The following is an 18350-nucleotide window of genomic DNA, read 5'->3' on the forward strand; positions in this document are numbered from 1 at the left end:
GCCATTCCCATGTGAATACTGCTGCATCCTGAATCATTTGGCAAGAGGTGGTTGTGGGAGCAGAAAGGGATCCCAGAAGGACTGGAAACGTCACAAGGGACTGGAAAAACCTGACAGAGTCCAGTGTTGGTCTACAGGTAACAACAAACACTGTCGCTTGGAAACACTGGATGCTTCTGGAGGATGGAGGAACAGAACAAAACAAGAGCATCAGGCCATACCCCTGCCTGGACCATGGCAGCCTCTGAGTGACAGTCTCCAGGCATAAATATTGTTTCATTGCAGAAACAATACCATTTGGTTTCCTACTTAAAGCACTTTCCTTAGTACAAGTGAGATAATCATAGAATCATAAAATCACAGACTGGTTTGGCTTGGAAAGGACCTTAAGGTCATCCAGTTCCAAACCCCCTGCCATGGGCAGGGACACCACACACTAAACCATGTCATTCTGAATAATTGTGGGCAATCCAGCAAAAACCCTTTTTGCCTCCTCTCCCATTTCTCATAGTTATGAAGCTCTTATATCATGGCAGAGAGAAAGGGTGGAGGATGCCAGGTGATGCCTGCTATGCAAGCAATGAGCCAGCCCAGCCTGGCACAGCTCCCTCTGCTTTGCTTCAGGTTTCGCAGTTCAACCCAATGAAATAAGAAGGGATTCTGATGTTTGAATCAGATAAATTGCTCCCCAGACCAGCAATGCAGACATAGGCAGCAGGAGAAGGCCTTGGAATGAAAAAAAGATTGGATCTGAATTAAATGTAGGGGAAGAAAAGAGCTATCTGGAGTCTTGTAAGAGGTTCCTACGCACAAACACACCCATTGCTGATCACATCTCATGTGCTGTCACTCCCCAAACCTCAAATTACTGTAATCAAAGGAAGCTAGAGTAACCATGGTCCTGGTATAAAACCATCCCGTGGTGCACCATCCCACATTGTTCAGGCTCTGAGGGCACAACGACCATGAAGGCTGTTCTGATTGCCCTGCTGGCTGCAGTCCTGTGTGCTGAGCAAGGTAAGGAGCTGTGGAGGCTGGAAGACCTAGATGGAGAGGATGAAGAAGAGTTAGGGATAACACAGGGACAGCATTTCTTGCATTTGGTGAGGTGTTAGTAGTACAGTTCTTTGGTGTCAGAAGTGATATTTAGTGTGGTTCAGTGTTAGCTTCTGGGTGAGTTCTGCTAATGTAGCCATAACCACAGAAGATGAGCTCGCCGCTTCGGTTTCTGACACCCTCAAATATCAAGCTCTGACCACTCACATCTGAAGACAGACATGGCAACTGAATGATTGTACTAGGAATTATGCTGGGCTCACAGTTTTGAGCCTTTGGTTTTATTCTTGCTCCTGAATGAAACTTGAGTTGCTGTTCATAAAGGTAATGCTGGCATCGACACAGCATCCTCTGCCAGCATTGCACTTTATTCCCCACAGTGACATTGCAATTAAGAAGCCAGGCTGTTGGCAGATATTTGGAAGCCTGAAAGCTCTTTGTTCATAGGTTTGAAGAGCTTTTCTAAGTGTCTGGTGTTTGCAATGGGAACCTCAAAGCTCGTTCCTCATTCAAAAGGAGATGCAGATATAACTAGATCATAGTGTAGAAATACCCAGTTGAGAAACATTGACTCTGTGCATGTATTTACAATCCCAAGGAGCACTGCAAGCCTTTTTGCACCGTTAAAGCTATTCCTGGCTGCCTTCACAAAACTAGAGCTAATGGAGGGTGGAGGCCAGACGCAGACAAGGCTTTGTAACATCTATAATGGTTTAAGCTGTTATTGTTTCCTCACTGGGAGGGATTTTCCTTGCATCAGGAGTGCATTTCAGTCGCTGTTGTTCACATGCTGGGGTCTCGGCTCCCTCTACAGCAGGAAGTGGTTTGAACTTTGTGAGATTTGGCAGAAAAGCGGATCGGAGAGAACCGCAGGGTTTGTAAATGCAATCACTCTTGCTGGGCAGCGTGTCTGGGATAGCTCTGGCATGGGCTATGAAAGGACGTAGCTCACAGCTCAGTTTAGGGAACCATGAGGAGAGGTGAGAGGTTTAATTTATCCATGTGATGGAGAAACAGCGAGTGTTGAATGGTTAAAGAGACGGTAAAAACAAGATGGAACAAGGATGATTTTATCTGATGATGCAGAGAACATGTGCACTTGCAATACTTGGCACTAGAAAAGAGCATCTGGGTAGGTTTCGGAGCAGGATGGTCAGTCATATGCTAAGGCACCCAGAGCTGGCTTCAGAGGTGCACCCAAGGCATCTGAGCTGGACCCAAGGCACCCAAGCTCCCCATATCATAGAGGAGAGGCATTTTCTTCTCCTACTTGGGGTAGTTTGAGCCTAAGATGACTTAAAACTGCTTCTGGAATTGTCTAACCAAGTGGTATGGGCAGGTTCAACTTCAGAGGTGAATTTGAATCAACAGCAGCTACGCTTTGGAGAATTCCGGGGGGGGGGGGAAGTTCCTGTGTTAAAAATAGGTTCAAATTCAACCAAAATGGGCTAGTCTGTGCAGAAATAAGAGTGCTTCTGCATTGAGAAAACCAAGAGGAACTGAAACAGGGATAATTTCAGGAGGATCCTCCTTGGTTTGCAATTTGGTCACCATCAACCTAGAGCTCTCCACCGCTCATGACAATGGTACAGGTTTTCCTGAGAGCACTTCAACTGCATCTATCACCCCTGCTCAGAAATAAGGAGCATTTCATGGGACTCTGAACAGAGCTCCCATCAATTGTGAATCCACATCCAGGGAACAGGATGGCACATGCCTGTGCTTCCAGCATGGCCAACTGCCTAGCTTGGAAGCTTGACTCGATTCACTTCAGTGCTGCTCATGCCTTACCTCCTTCTGGCTTTGTAATAGGCCTGGCTCAGCCCTGCTAATAATATCACTGAGAACACATCCTTCCAGGCACTGGTAGAAATATAATCTCTCTATTGTCCAGAGCAATCTCTCCCAGGGAACTCCCTTTAATGTGGCTCTGTGCTCAATGATTTAGCTCACAGGGGTGTCATAGGCTTTAATTAGATCATGTCTCTACAGCGTTTTGCTGTCTGAATAACACCAAAACCCAAGCTGTTACTTGAGAACAGTGTCTATCCTCTCCTTGTCAGAATCATACTAGACCTTGCAGGGCAGGTCTGCTTTTGCAGCTTGGCTCTCAACCAGGTCAACGTGGACCCAGGGGAGAAGGAAGGGAAGAAGTGCTGCTCGGGCTGAAAAATGGGTTTTCAAGTTTTAATCACTGCAAACGTTGAGTAAAGAAAGAAAACTTGCTCTGTTCGTTTGGCTTCTTCAGCTTCACGAATCGAAACCAACGTCTTATTTCACTCGTCACAAAAAGTTGTTTGTAACATGCTTTTCACCTTGTATTTTCCAAGAAGGGACATGGCTTTTGACACCTCCTTCCCAGGAGGACGTTGCTGGAAACCACTAACAAGTGCCATGTGCATTCTTTGTCTCCAGTTTCCTCGCTGTTTTGCTACACGTGTGAAAACGAGCACTCCAACTGGAACTGTCTTAAAACCTACAAGTGTGAAGACAATGAGAAATACTGCACAACCACATATAGCTCTGCTGGCTTTGGTGAGTACCAGCAACATGTCAAGGCTTTTTGTTTCCTTGGTCTGTGGCATCTGTAAAGAAAGAGGCTAAACACACACATACACACACACACACACCGTGCTTCCACAACTAGTTCCACTTTATTCACTCCAGCTTGGTAAGACATAGCATACAGATATGGGTCTGAGCTATGAAGCCAAACAGAGACCACATCCATCACAGTGACTGTCTTCAGTCACTCTAAATTCCATTCTATAAACAATCACTCCTCAGGCTGTTTCCCAGCCCGACCTTGCACCAATGCACACAAACACTCCCTGGCTTGCTCAAGACCCAGGTGCGTTATCAGCAATTCTTCTTCTTCTTCTTTAATTATCCACACAGCAGGAACAGGATGGCTTGCAGTTCCAAAATTGTTCTTCCAGAGACAGATGGGCAATAGTTCTTTAGGGCAGTAGTTGGTCTCGTTGGAAAGAATGGAGCACTGAGGCTGAAGTATCACAACATGTGAGTGAATTCCTCACTGATGCTCTGGGGTCCATTTCTTACCACTCTGTGGCACACAGATTTTCATGAGCAAACCCTATTGCAAACACATGCTTTGTCATGGAGGAAAAGCAAAAGAAAAGGAAAAATGTCCTGGCAGGGATTTTTTTGCTGTCCTACAGGAAACAGGGTATGGATTTCTGTCAAGGAGTTTCTAGTGTCATGAATTTAATTCAGGCTGTGTGGATACTCATCCAGCCCTCATCACATGCACTAACAGCATTGCAATTAAGCATAGTGCAATATACCTCCTCCTATCATCCTCTGGTCAGCTCTTGCTAAAGAACCTTAAATCACAGCTCTCCTTTCTTGCCTATTCCCCATCCAGGCAAGGACATGGGACACCGCATCACCAAGAAGTGCTCTGTAGACTGTCCTGAGACAAACGTGAACTTCGGTGTGGCAGCTTATTCCACCAAATGCTGTAGTACCTCCCTGTGCAATTTCAGCGGTGCCAACAGCATCAAGATCAGCTACGCCGTGATGTTGCTGGGAGCTGTGGCTAGTTTGATCTGTGTCATCAAGGCAGGATTGTGATAAGGGGTGGGAGAAGATGTGGCAACCCAAGAACCTACAAGGTATTCCCCGGTACCAACCAACATCCTCTGTCAAGTGTCTCCCACAGGGTCTATGCTACCTTGCTTATTCCAAGGCACTGCTTCAGATTCCATCCACAGAAATGGCACAGCAGTGTAGCTCCTGTTTTCCCCTCGCTATCATACGTTGTTTTATACTGATTTTCCCTGGGAATGCTCTTTTGATAGCATGTGTGTGACAATCGCCAGGCAAAATAAAGATTTATGTTATTCTAGAGTGTGTTTGCTATATCCACACTAAGATCAGCCCGAGAAAACAGCTCTACCAGAAAGGGCTCTTGTCTGAATCTCTACTTCACGTTCAATTCTTCTTTTTAGCACCTGGGAGTCCTCTCCTGGCTGCCTTTCTCATTTGGCTCCGTTGCACCCAGCAGCTCAAGGCAGATACTCCATAAAGCCAGATGTTCTGCCCGATCACTCAGTGCTAAGGAATGAAGCTGTCAATCTGGAAATGTCAAAGATGATTGTGTTGTTCCCATTGCAAGCAACGGCAAGAATTGTTTTGTAACTGCTAACACACGGGACTGGGGGTTTGGCAGGTATTGGGTGTGCTCCTGGCTGTGCTGCAAAGTTCTCGGATGGGTGGGTGATTTTGGTGTCTAAAAGAGGTAAAAGTCCCACCCCAACATGCTGGAGGTGTGCAAGTTCAGATGAGGATGGTGCTGCTGGAATCTGTCCTCATGGAAAGAGGAACTGTGCTTGGAGAATGCGTTACTGTCTGAGTGATTGCTTATGACTTCCCTACAGGGACAGGGAAAATGGGCTGAAAGAGCCTGGCAGAGGTAGATGGCTTATCTGCTCCTTCCCTTCCTTATTTTATCACAATGAGAACTATCAGTCACTGGAATAATGTCTCCAGGGAAGTGATGGACTCCCCAACATTGGACATTGTTAGATTCATCTGGACAAGGTCCTGGGCCATCTAGTCTAGGTCATGCTTTGCCTAGACAGGTTGCCGCAGATGATCCTTGAGGTCCCTTCCAACCTGGTGCTCTCTGAATCTATGATTCCTCTGTCACTGGTGTCTTTCTAAGCTTGGGGATGGAGGACGTGGGGTGGAGATCCCCTGCAACTCTCGGGGTGGAGATCCCCTGCAGCTCTTGGAACAAACCTATAGGTAAGATGGGCAAAATACATGCACACTTGGAAATGGATGGTGAGTAATTCCTAATCGAGCAGCTTAAAGTGCAGCTCTTCATTTTGGGAGGGCTTGTATGGAAGTGGCACCTCACATTTGCAGCCCAGCTGGATTTGAGGAGGAATCCTGCTCCATCAGTTTTCAGGACGGGCTTCAAAGCACATGTGCTTCTATGCAATGGGGATAAACGGTAGCACTGGCCAAAGGCTGTGAAGATGCTGTTAGGTTTAATCATCCTATAAAGATTTAATTTCTGGTAAGAACGGTATTCTGGTATTTATTTAAATACAAAATGGGCTAACTGAAGAATGGTAGTGTTATAGATGTGGTGAATGCTCCATCCCTGGCAGTATTCAAGGCCAGGTTGGACAGAGCCTTGGGTGACATGGTCTAGTGTGAGGTGTCCCTGCCCATGGTAGGGGGCTGGAGCTGGATGATCTTCAGGTCCTTTGCAACCTAAACCATTCTGTGATTCTATTTCTGTTCTGAAGGACCAGCAGAAACTTGGGGTTTTTTTTGCACTTAACTTTTAATCACTTTTCCCTTTTTTTTTCTTATTTGTTAATCAGAACAATTTCTGAAATGATTCCCAAAGCATTTAGCCAACCTGAAAATCCACATTTAGTAAACCCCCCTGATTTTCATAATTACTGTTCAAATTCAGCTTGAAAATGACATATTTACACCAAAAGAAATCATCTGCCCTTCTCACATGACAATTTCAGCCAGGGTTAGAGCAAGACGAGTAAAACACTCCCCTTCCTTCTCCACTCAGCGAGTGTCAAGGAATTAAATCTTTACACCACACTCTCCACCTCCACTTAAATCCCCTGTTACTCTTTCCCAAATCTTCCTGACGTTCGTAACTTCCAAATACTTGTAAACCCTGATATTATCTTCTATTTCCTCAGTCCCTTTAATGTCCCAATCATCTGCATCCTTTCCACCCTATGTGTTCTTTTAGGTTTCTCTTACCAGGCACCGGTGAGGGATGAAGATAACTTTATCAGAGGGGCACATGGGACCAGCTGGAAGAGTGCAGGACCATGTAATGGAAAATCTCAACTGTCAGAAATCCTGCAATAACTCCTTTAAGAAATAGAGCCTTGTCATCTCCAAATCTCAGCAGCTTGCAGGAGGCAAGAGATATTTTAGGTTTTGCTTGGATGAGACTACGAGGGAGGAGGGAAAAAAAACCCAAGTGCCTGGCTGAGCTGCTATTTCTGTACCTGTTAATGGATGCTGTTGGCTGAAATAAAGCTGAATGTGGGCTGCCTCTGCAGTGCAACGGCTGCAGAATGGCATCGCCGTGTCACTAGAGCCCCCTTTCCTGTTAGTACCTCAAGTAGCAGGCAATAAAAGATGATTTACTAATAAAGACTCATGAAATCTCTTCTGGAGAGGGGAAAACAAAACATTACACAAGCAAGAGAGGGTTGCATTGCATGGAAGGTGCCAGCTTCTGTTTTCCTCCTGCTTGGTGCCTTACAAAGGCTTTGGCCTTTCAAAGCCAAACAACGCCCCTCCTTTGAGCTTTCTTGGTTAATTGCCACCTCTGTTCCAACTGAGTTTCATGCTCTACCTATTGAGAAAGCACAAATTTCCTCACCTTAGTCATGCAGGTTCTCCATACGAACAGTATTTATGCATCCAATTTAGAGGTGTTGGAAAGACTTAATCACCTCAAGAACTAACATGCCTTATGGATGAGATAATGACTGTAGGTGGAGGCCAAAATATTGAATGGGAGACGGAAATGTGAGCAACTTTGAGGCTAAAAAGAAAGGGAAATGAAACAGATGGAGAGCAGCATGGGGCAGAGTCCCTGGCAGAGGTTTGGGGCATTCAGGTTGCTCCTGCAGCTATGAGTGTCATGTGAAAGGGATCCAGATGGACCATTTCTGGGACTGTTCCTCCGTCCCCACAGTCAGATAGCAGAAAGGCAATGGTGGGAGGAAAAAGCAAGAGCAACCAGGAGAAAATGGGAAAGATTCTGGTTTTATGCAGAGAGATAGGATGAAACAAGATAAAAAAGGAGGAATAAAGAGCACCGTGTGGAAATCCAGTGGAATGTTCCTATTTGGCATTTCACATGGTTTTGGCTATAACTTCTTTCTCTGAAGACTTAATGAGTTCAGATCCTTGCCAGGCAACTCAGAAACCCAAGAAGTGGTAAATGCTCCATTCCTGGCAGTGTTCAAGGCCAGGTTGGACAGAGCCTTAGGTGACATGGTCTCCTGTGAGACGTCCCTGCCCATGGCAGGGTGTTGGAACTGGATGATCTTAAAGTCCTTTCCAACCCAAACCATTCCATGATTCTATGATTCTAACCCTTCATTCTCCATGCTTTAACTGGTTTGGGTTCTTGTCCCTGACATTTCTTTCTTCGTAATTTGTGAGATAGAAATCCCAGCTTGTTCAATATGATGGGAGTGGGTGTTATTTTGTTATTTCTATTTTTTAATTGAAGTGGTCATTTTCCTTGCTCAGGCAAATGATTTTCTAATAAGAAAACATTTTCCCTCATATGGGAATATATCCATAAAATATCCAATGTTTTAACAGGAACATTTACGATTTTGAATTGCTTTCTTAAAATATCCATAGAAAGTGATGCCTGTTCCCCTATGAGAAGCAGTAGAATACTCTCTTCTGATCTAGCTGTGTTGACAATCCTGGGAGACATTCGGTAGCTGTTTCAATCCCAATTTCAAATTCAATCCATTTCCATATGAACTAAAACAGCGTGTGACGATAGGATCCTTCCGGATGCAGCTTGCTTTGAGACCCAGGCAGGCCTGGAAAGGGAAACATTCCTCTTCTCACGTGGACACTGTTTTGTTTCTGTGCTTTGCTTTTCCTCCACTTCTCCAGAATTAGAAACTGGTGCATAGTTAGCATCAGATGAACAAGCTGCATTGTGAAACAAGTAGGGAAAAAACAAGGGGGGAGAGCATTTGCCTGTTCAGATTTACATACTTCCACATACAAGTGCTGACACGCTCCTCTCAATTATCCATCATCTGACACAGCAACCCTATATTTATTATCCCCGCATCAAAGCAAGCACTGCAGAGGTATAAAACCTGCTTTGCGTGAGACCTGCTTGTTTTGGAGGCTGCGACACCTATAAAGGATGAAGACTTCTCTTCTTGTCGTGCTTGTCATAACCCTGTGCACCGAGAGTGGTGAGTCTCCAAGGATTTCTTTGCATTAGTGAGATCCCCAGATCACGTCTTTGATATTGCAGGATGATGAGGGGATTTTGCAGTGTGAATGGCAAAGCTGAAGGATTATTATGCTTTAGATAATAAGAATGGGTAAAAAGCCAGGGGATATATCCCCATCAGAAGTTGGAAGGATGCTGAGGAGCTGAAGTTGGGAGTGAGGTATCCACCTCCCCTCATTCCCCTTGGAGTGGCTCAGAGAAGGCAGCTGAGATTCCTTAGTGCAGCTCCATGACAAGGTGGGTTAGTTGAGAAATATAACAAGGAATGAACAATATATACCATAAAGCTGCAGATTTGACATATTTTCACTTGCTTGTTTGGTTGCAAGAGCAAACCATCATTACCTAATCTGGTAGAGATGGTTGTGCCATAAGAAGATGCAATTCTGTCTCCCATCTCTTTCTTGCAGCTTGTTACTTCGTGGTGCAACTTTGCCAGTGTTGATCCCAGGTCTGGGATGGAGATTTCCCATTCTCATTCTGATAGCTGTGTTTTTTAAAGCACACCTGCTTTATAACTCTGTGTGAGTTGTGAAGTTCTGTTCCATAAATCAGGATGCACTGGGAACCTGCACTTTAGCTTTACATGATTGGGGTCTGCCAAAGACCGCTGCCTGTGCCTCTAGGAGATGCCCTGTTTGCCCTGGGCTGTGGGTCAGGCAAGGAATAGAGGATGCAGCCACGAATATCCCTATGGTTATTCCAGAGGATATGGAATATCCGCTTAATGCCCTAAGCTAGGGGAGCTTTTGCCTTGTTGCAAGCTGGCTTTTTGTCAGGCTCTGCTGCAGGGTTTTACCTGCACATTACTGATCATTCTGGTCCTGGTTTAATAGAACACTGAGGCTCGCACTTAATTTAAGGCTGTAAATGTTCTTACTGTGGGACTTCACAGGCTTTAAACTTGGCATGTGCTAAATCATCGTGATCAATGGGGCTGAGAAAGTCGAGGGCAATAAAAGGATTCTTTTCCTGCAGCTTATCATCAACTATAATCAGGTATTTTGAAGAGATCACGTAATGAGGCAGCAAACTTAGCAAAGGAGTCAGTGGAAATGAGCACATTCGCAGCACCACGTTGCTGTGCAATGTAGCCAGAAGGCTGGTTACTGTTCCAATTAATCCTGAACCTGGCTGATTTTAACGGTGTAAATCCTACATGTGCTGGCACTTGTTAATGCTTTACAAGTTGAAGTTATTTGGCTTGAATTATTCACATGAAGATCTTCCTTGAGGAATGTTCTTATTCAGTGAGAGCAGAGGTCTTGCTAGGTACAGAGAGGAGATAGATACCCGGAGGCAGTCTGGTTTAACCATCCTGAGTGGGACATGCTGTTCCCTTCCCCACTCAGTCCTTATTGAAACAGATATCTCAATAGATGCAATAAAATCAGAGTCATTTTCAGTAAAATGAGCAAAATTGTCCTATCATCTGACTTCATCTCTTAACATATACATATACTTCCATATACATCCATATACATCCATACACATCCAGAGTCCTCTGTAGTAAACGGTGAGTCAGGAATTTCTTGTGCACAGAGAGAGGTTGGCAAAATCACCCCTACAGAGAGCGTGCCCCCTTTCCTGGCTTGAAGGGTCCCAGGGCATCTGGGCTCTGAAATCAGCATCTTTGGGAGGTTGGGATGAAACAGGACTTGGGCATGCAACAAGCGCCACTGTTTCCTGCACAGATTAAGGAAGTTCTTGGAATAGGCTTGATTAAAGAAGCTGCATTAATTAAGGAATAAAATGAGCTGCATGTCTGGAAAACCCAGTTTGGGGACTCTGCTCTGGTGCATGGTTATTCTGGGTGGGTCCCAGCAGGGTGAAACAGGAATGTTCTTATGCGGAGTTTGCAAAAGGAATGAGAATGAAACCACACAAGTTTGTGTGCAGATGGTGTAAAGGAGGGTCCCAGACTTTAAAATACATATAAATATAGCCTGTACTATCAGAACAACATTGAATACCAGAGCCAGGCAGGACAGTTGAGAGGTTATGGAGATGGAAATGACCAAGGTAGGAACCAAATTACAATGGTCTTGGTATTAAATCAGTGAGAGCAGACTGCCAGATCTGAGGCTGTTGAAATCATTAGGGTGTTGAGCACGGGAACAGAGGGAGATAGGATCTGAGCCACTGCAAGCCCAGTTGCCTGGTCTCTGTGTCCTGAGAGAGACAACAGAGGGAGGTTAGGAGCTCTGAGGACTATGGACCGCAAGAGGAATATGAAGGCCAGTGCTGGGTGGCCATGGAAAGGGAGAAGGGGCTGTTTGTTAGATGGAATGGGGAGAGAAGACACACAGAGAAGGGTGAATAGCACCCTAAAAAGCATTTTTGTGTCATACTCAGGTCACAGTCTGACCTAGGGACAGGTCTGCACTGGCAGGAAGCTAAGCAGGGCAGAGCCTGTTTGGGCCAGCTGAGCTTGTCTAAGGTCAAACAGGGACAGCAATGAGGTTGGGACATCGCTGGCAAAAGCACTAATGATGGCAAATTATTGCATTGAAAAGATGGCAAAAAAGATCAGACAAAGGAGAAGAAGAGTGAGGGAGATGAAGATCAAGTATGGCAAAGTGAAAGAACAGAGCTGGTACAAGAATAAGATGGGGCTTAATTGTCCATAGATAGAGATATCCTGGAAATGAGAACATGAGTCTGCTCCCCAGTGGGTGACATTACTGCAGGAGTGTTTGCTCCTGATAAACAGAGGAGTAGGAAATTCCCCTTATCATGCAAAGAAACCTTCCCCAAGGATCAATTTGCTATGAATGACTGCTTTAGCTTACTGGAGTGCAGGCTGTTTCCATTCATTCCTATTGGCACGGCACTCTGCAGATGCAGCGTTAGAGATGTACACATTTTGTTGTGTCAGGCAGTCATCGCCCATGGATGGCTGTAAAGAGGGATCTGTTTCAGGGAGAGGTTTGCTGAGCCCTGTCTTCCAGAGGAGAGCTCTGAAAATGAGCTGGATAAATGGAACCATCCATCTTCACACCTAACGCAGAGAAGCAGGTTTAGGTCACTACATTGTGGGGGGCATGGTCTGTGTGCTCTGAGAAAGGATGTGCAGAGTTGATGACTTGAAGAGGATGTGAAAGGATATGGACAGGAATCTACTGGTTCCATACAAAAATGAGTAGCCAGTGACTGAGGCTTGGAGGAACAGGTTGGAAAGAACCCACAAGAGCTTCCTGCTGCGAGTGGTTGTAGATTGGGGTGTGCTTTCCAAAAGCCCACTGGGGGTGCCGTCCATTTAAATGGATGCAAGGGAGACTCAATAAGTATCCAGAAGGAAGATCCCTGGAGGGCTACTAAACGAGCAAACCACATCAGTGCCAGGCATCTGAGCTTCTAGTGATTTAGGGCCAAGTTTTGCACACCCAGGAGGTTGTCTGCCTGGGGCCACTGGGCTCGACATCCTCCATCTGCACCAGCAGCACCGGTTTTGCGCTCCTATGGATATTTCTAGATGTGGTTGATGGGCTTTGTGTGTTTCTTTTGCAGCTTTCTCCTTGACATGTTTCTCCTGCAAGGATGCACCTTCCAACCTGCACTGTCTCAGTACGACCACATGCTCTGACCATGAGAAGTACTGTCTCACAACCTATTCTACCACGGGAATGGGTGAGTGTGGAGCTTTTCCAAGGTACCGATGACAGGATGGGGTTCAGGTTAGGCTGAATGCAGAGCCTTCTCCCACCATGAGGTGTGGTGGAAGTCTTCAAGGTGATGCTGGATGGGGCTTGGAGCAAGCTGCTCTAGTGGAAGGTGTCCCTGCTCATGGCAGGGGGTTGGAACTGGATGAGCTTTAAGGTCCCTCCCAATCCAAACCAATCAGGGATTCTGTGGACTAATAAGGATCATAGCACACAGCGAGCAAATCTTGCAGTCAGTGGGAACTCAGCATAGCCAATCTCTGTTGCAGTATGTCATAACAATACTGATGCTTAAACACACTCAGGAAAGGGAGAGACTGGAAGAGACAGGATTTCTCTGTACAAAACCTCCAGTCTCATCTCCAAGCTCAAATATATGCTTATGAGAAGGTGGAATTGGAAAGGGCCAGGTACTGTGGAAGGAGCAATCCCAAGGCATGGTAACGGTGACGTCTTGTGATATTGCACTGCACAAATGCATTAGATCTCCAAATTAGATCTCAGAGAAGAGAAATCTGCATAAGGACCTCAGAGCAGCTTCCACTGTGTGAAGGGGGCTACAAGGATGCTGGAGAGGGACTCTTCATCAGGGACTGCAGTGATAGGACAAGGGGTGATGGGTTCAAAGTGAACCAGGGGATGTTCAAGTTAGAGATAGAGAAGTTCTTCCCTGTGAGGGTGCTGAGGCGCTGGCACAGGGTGCTCGGAGAAGCTGTGGCTGCCCCATCCCTGGCAGTGTTCAAGGCCAGGTTGGACACAGGGGCTTGGAGCACCCTGCTCTAGTGGAAGGTGTCCCTGCCCCTGGCAGGGGCTGGAACTGGATGAGCTTTAAGGTCCCTTCCAACACAAACCATTCCATGATCCTATGATTCTATAAATTCTTGCTCTAGGCTGCACTCCGCTGGCACTGAAAACAGCAGAGGAGTTGTAAGGCCTGGAGATGTTCTCCATAGGTCACATATATACAATTAATGAAGCAGTGTGATAAAGCCCAAGAGAAAATGAACTCGAAGAGCTTATTCCCCACTGGATATCGTACAGCCAGTCTATCATTGAAATCTGTAAAAAATATATAAAATATATTTAAAATACATATTATAACACCCCCCCCAACTTTTCTTCTTGTTTCCTCTCTCCCCTTCAGGCAGTGACCGTAACCAGCGTATCACCAAGAGATGCTCTGCCTTTTGCCCAACAATTGACCTGAATATCGGCATAGCTGGTGTTGCCACCAGCTGCTGTAAGACCTCCTTGTGCAACATCAGTGGTGCCAGCAGTGTGAAAACCAGCTACACCATGATAGCACTGGGTGTCTTGGCCAGTCTCGCCTGCATTCTCCGGATGGGTTTTTAAAGAGGTTAGAGGGAGATAAAGGTTGCTTGGCCCTGCGTTGTAAGGGACCAAGCTCTCATCTGTACAGTCTGAATGCTGCCCTGTTTCTCCTACCTGGAATGTCACATCCCATCAGCAAATAGTTTTGCTCTTTCCATGCTCTGATAACAGTGCATAAGAGCACAGCCCTACCTCAAAATGGTGTTTGGAAGGGAAAGGCATGATGTGGAGCCCTGTGTATACAGAAGGGCATTATATAGTCACCATCTCTCCTACTATTGGCCTTTATAGCTCCATGCATTTTTTCCCCTTCATTTTATCCCTGCCATTCTTTTGTGCCATTTTTTCCCTTTATACTATTTTCTGTACCATTTTGCTCTGCGGAAGCCTTTAATATTACAGTTGCTAAACAGAAGCTGAGCACAATAAAGTGTTATTTTATTCTATTGTGTGACTGTGTGGTACGGTACATCGGGTGTAGCGGCTGGATGCATCCATGGTAGCAACAGAAGCAGAGGAGTTAGTCTGCAAGTGGAATTGATATGATGCTGAAATACATTGCAATTGCTTTGCATTCACTTCAGGAAGCCTCTCCCCAGATTATTCTTTTCCCTTGCATTAGGAGAAATGTCATTTTTGTGACTCCAGTTCTATTCTATTTAACTTGCTCTCAGTTTCTCTTCTGGGTCAGCAGGCTGAAAGGAAATGGCTGTTGAGCTCTCCAGCAGGCAAACAGAGGGGGACAAGGTGGGTCCCAACGTGAAGGCATCTTGAGCATTAAGTCTTCTTTTGGAGATCTTCCAGTGGAAATTGCTTTATAAGCATTATGGATTATCTTGAAAGGGAAGAAGTATCCTGCATGGTGCTTAAAGGAAAACCATCAGAAAAGACAGATGGTTTCTACTGCGGAATCTGGAAATTCCAGCTTCATTTATAACAAAATATTAACAATGGAAATAAATCTTTTGTGTCTGCAAATCAAGCGCTCAGCGTGGTTAATATTGAAGGAAATCATTGCCCTGCATTGACCTTCCTTATGGATAATCTTAGGAATGAGAGATTTGCTCATTCAAACCCTTCCGAGTGAGTCACAGGAGGCTGAAAAGCTTTCTCCTGAGCTGAAGAAGCTCTCCTATACCCCAGCAAAGATCTCCTAGGGTAATTAGCTGGGTGCAGCTCACCCAACTGCTTTTCTCTCTATAGCCTCATTGCACAGGGAGAGCAGATACATGCATTGCTCACCCTGCTGGGTATTTGCTGAGAGCAGAGGAACACCACTCAGAAACAGCCCAATCTCTTGTGGTCTCATGGCTTCAGCTCACATCGACCTGCTCTTATCCTGCTTATCCACCCTTACTCGCATCCAGTTCAACCCCAGCTGTGCATTCCCTGGCTCTTTTCTCTCTCCCAGCCTTCCTCTTTGGCTCTGTTATCCAGCCTTAGTCTGGGCTTCACCTCCAACCTCTATTTTCCCACTAGAGCCTCAGTTCATTTATTTCTCCTTGGTGCAACTGTGAGGTTGGCCAAGAATTTCAGTCATGAGAGCCAGAGCTCGATCTTTAGCCATGAGACTCTCTGTTGTCCCCATGGTTGCTATTGCTCTGCCATGGCCCAGCTGAGCCGGCTCCAGTCTTCTGCCCAGTCCAGTTTTCTCCCTCTCCTGCCAGATTTAGAGATATTCAAGTCACACACGGATTTAAACACCTTGAATGAGCCAAGAACTGTTCTGTGGGCTTGGATGGCTGTATTGTGCCCTGTACCCAAATCATAACATGGAAACAACTGAACTATTTGAAACAGGCTTCAGGCGTAGTTATCCATGGATTTAGGATGTCTTAGGGACAATGCTGGTGGGCAAAGGAGAGTTGGGGCTAGTACTGCCACAGGTCTTCACAGTATCACAGTATGTTAGAGATTGGAAGGGACCTCGAAAGATCATCTAGTCCAATCCTCCTGCCGGAGCAGGAACACCTAGATAATGTTACACAGGAATGTGTCCAGGTCTTGTCCTGCTGAGCTTGTGAATATAGACCTGCTCTTACCATCTAGGTTTAAAAGGTCATGTCTTGTGCTACCTGCGCTTGGCAGGTGCCTCTGTTTTGGGCTGGGAGGGAACCTGGCATGTGAAGGAAGGTATTAAAATGTGTGGGCAAAGGAGATGAAGGCATGTGGTAGAGCCTGCTTCTGCTGCGGAAAGTGTTCTCCTTATGGCTGTTACACTAACTTAGGAACAAAGCTGGAAAGCCAAGAGTTCTATCCCTAAGGGAGCAGCTCAATCCATGGGCCCCAGCCTGGTTTCTTCCTGATCCCATAGGTTTTGCATTCCCTATTGCCCAGCAACACAACCCGTGCATGTTTATGTGCAATACTGACCTGCATCTCAAGATAAGGACCCTTACATAAAAGCATCAGTTGCCCTGAGGCACAGGAGGTCCTAAACCCATAAACCCTTCCTTGGCAATGGGTGTTGTGTAAGAAGAGACTCATCTCTGCCAGCCTCCCTGAGAAACCCTGATGTGACATCTCCCACACAGATGCTGCTGCCTAATTCCACATCCCTCCTCCCAGGGTTCAGTATCTGCTCGCTCCCATGGTTGCATGTTCCATGCATGGCAATGTCGAGCTGCCCTGCAGAGACATCTGTGGTTTATGGAGGAAAATGAGCATCTCATTCAAACAGTTGGGATTGCTCCTGGGAGGTGGCTGGATCTCTCTGTGAGGGTTATCTAAGAGCTTGGTTTTCAGTGCTCTGAGTCACTGCACCAGGACCTGAACCAGCCAAGCAGCCCTTTCTCTGTCTACATAAGGCACCTCTAGGAGGTGGTAGAACTTTGGCTTTTCTTTTCCCTCACTCAAGGCTTTATCCCCATTGATTCTGAAGGACCTTCTGCTCTCCTTGAATAATTTGGCTGTCTTTTCCCTCACAACATGAAACCTTTTCCCTTTCTCTTCCCTTATTTGCACAGATCTGATTAACACCCAGTGATTCAATGACAAAGCAAGAGACAACATGAATGCAAAAGGTCAAAGCAAGATGTTTGCTGGGTCTAGAAAGCTTTTGTAATCCATGGAAAGTGACAAAAGCATCCCTTCCTCAAAATTAACTGGTGCTCTGGTGTCATACAGACACCTCATGGATCCAGTTTGGGTCTCATTCTAGTTTCCACAAATGAGTAGCAATGAGGTTGCTCTTCAGAGACGACTCAGGCTCAGCTTCCTTGGCTATTCTGCAGTCGTTCTCAATCTTAATTTGAATTGTATCATCGATTAGGTAGGAAAAGACCTTTAAGACCATCAAGTCCAACCACACTTCCCAATTGGTGTCCCCTGCTCCAAGGGCTCCTCCAGGCTGAAGGCTGTGATGCTGGGCAGCTCCCCCCACACTGGCTGCTATGTGTTACCTCTGTCTGCTTTTGAGTTTCATAATCTGTCCTCTTGAGAAAGAAGGAATCGCTGCGACCCAGTCATTGCGCTGCAAAATTACCCCTCTCCAGATACTGGGAAGAGGTCATGTTCCAGCGTTAGTGCATCCAGGTACTAACAAAGATATTAATGTCCTGGGGACAGCCCCCAAATAATGACTTCATGGAATCATTGAATGGTTTGGCTTGGAAGGGACCTTAAACATCACCCAGTCCCAACCCCCTGCCATGGTCAGGGACACCTTCCACTAGAGCAGGGTGCTCCAAGCCCCTTTGTCCAACCTGCCCTTGAACACTGCCAGGGATGGGGCAGCCACAGCTTCTCTGGGCACCCTGTGCCAGCGCCTCAGCACCCTCACAGGGAAGAGCTTCTGCCTAAGAGCTCATCTCAGTCTCCCCTCTGGCAGGTTAAAGCCATTCCCCTTGGCCTGTCCCTCCATCCCTTGTCCCAAGCCCCTCTCCAGGTTTCCTGTAGCCCCTTTGGGCACTGGAGCTGCTCTCAGGTCTCCCCTTCAGGAGCCTTCTCTTCTCCAAGCTGACCCAGCCCAGCTCTCTCAGCCTGGCTCCAGAGCAGAGCTGCTCCAGCCCTCTGATCATTTTGACACAGAAAAGCTTTATTTCTACTCAAACTTCTCTCCTCAACACGTTTGTTGCAGTGCTGAGGATATTTTAGCCTCACCCCTCTTTCAAAGCTGACTTGCACTGAGCCAACATCCTATTGCATGAAGGTTAATGCAAGAACAAACAGATGTTGGCAAAGTCAACATGAGGGGGGATATGGCAATAATTAGAGCACTCTTTCATTCATGGAGGAAGGGAAAAGGAACATACATAACAGAAGTCTATGGGATAATT

General features: G+C 46.1%; 2 protein-coding genes across 3 annotated transcripts; both read left to right on the plus strand.

Annotated features, from left to right (window-relative positions):
- Positions 1 to 809: 809 nt before the first annotated feature.
- LOC133266450 (lymphocyte antigen 6E-like) lies at positions 810 to 4927 on the plus strand. Its single transcript, XM_061447597.1, has 3 exons — positions 810 to 1017; positions 3472 to 3591; positions 4445 to 4927. The coding sequence occupies exons 1-3, from the start codon at positions 966 to 968 to the stop codon at positions 4651 to 4653; spliced, it is 381 nt and encodes a 126-aa protein (XP_061303581.1). The 5' UTR covers positions 810 to 965; the 3' UTR covers positions 4654 to 4927.
- A 3679-nt stretch (positions 4928 to 8606) lies between these two features.
- On the plus strand, positions 8607 to 15055 carry LOC133266285 (lymphocyte antigen 6E-like). Of its 2 annotated transcripts, XM_061447517.1 has the most exons (4): positions 8607 to 9038; positions 12590 to 12709; positions 13886 to 14133; positions 14748 to 15055. In XM_061447517.1, exons 1-3 carry the CDS (start codon positions 8987 to 8989, stop codon positions 14092 to 14094), a joined length of 381 nt encoding a protein of 126 aa, XP_061303501.1. In that variant the 5' UTR covers positions 8607 to 8986; the 3' UTR covers positions 14095 to 14133; positions 14748 to 15055. The 2 variants fall into 2 exon arrangements, with proteins under 2 accessions (XP_061303501.1, XP_061303500.1); XM_061447516.1 differs by lacking the exon at positions 14748 to 15055 and having other exon boundaries at positions 8609 to 9038; positions 13886 to 14519.
- Positions 15056 to 18350: the final 3295 nt, after the last annotated feature.

Source organism: Pezoporus flaviventris, unplaced genomic scaffold (assembly GCF_033815535.1).
Source record: "Pezoporus flaviventris isolate CSIRO_AGI_PZ_B2104156 unplaced genomic scaffold, CSIRO_AGI_Pfla_v1 ptg000007l, whole genome shotgun sequence".
NCBI lineage: Eukaryota > Metazoa > Chordata > Aves > Psittaciformes > Psittacidae > Pezoporus > Pezoporus flaviventris.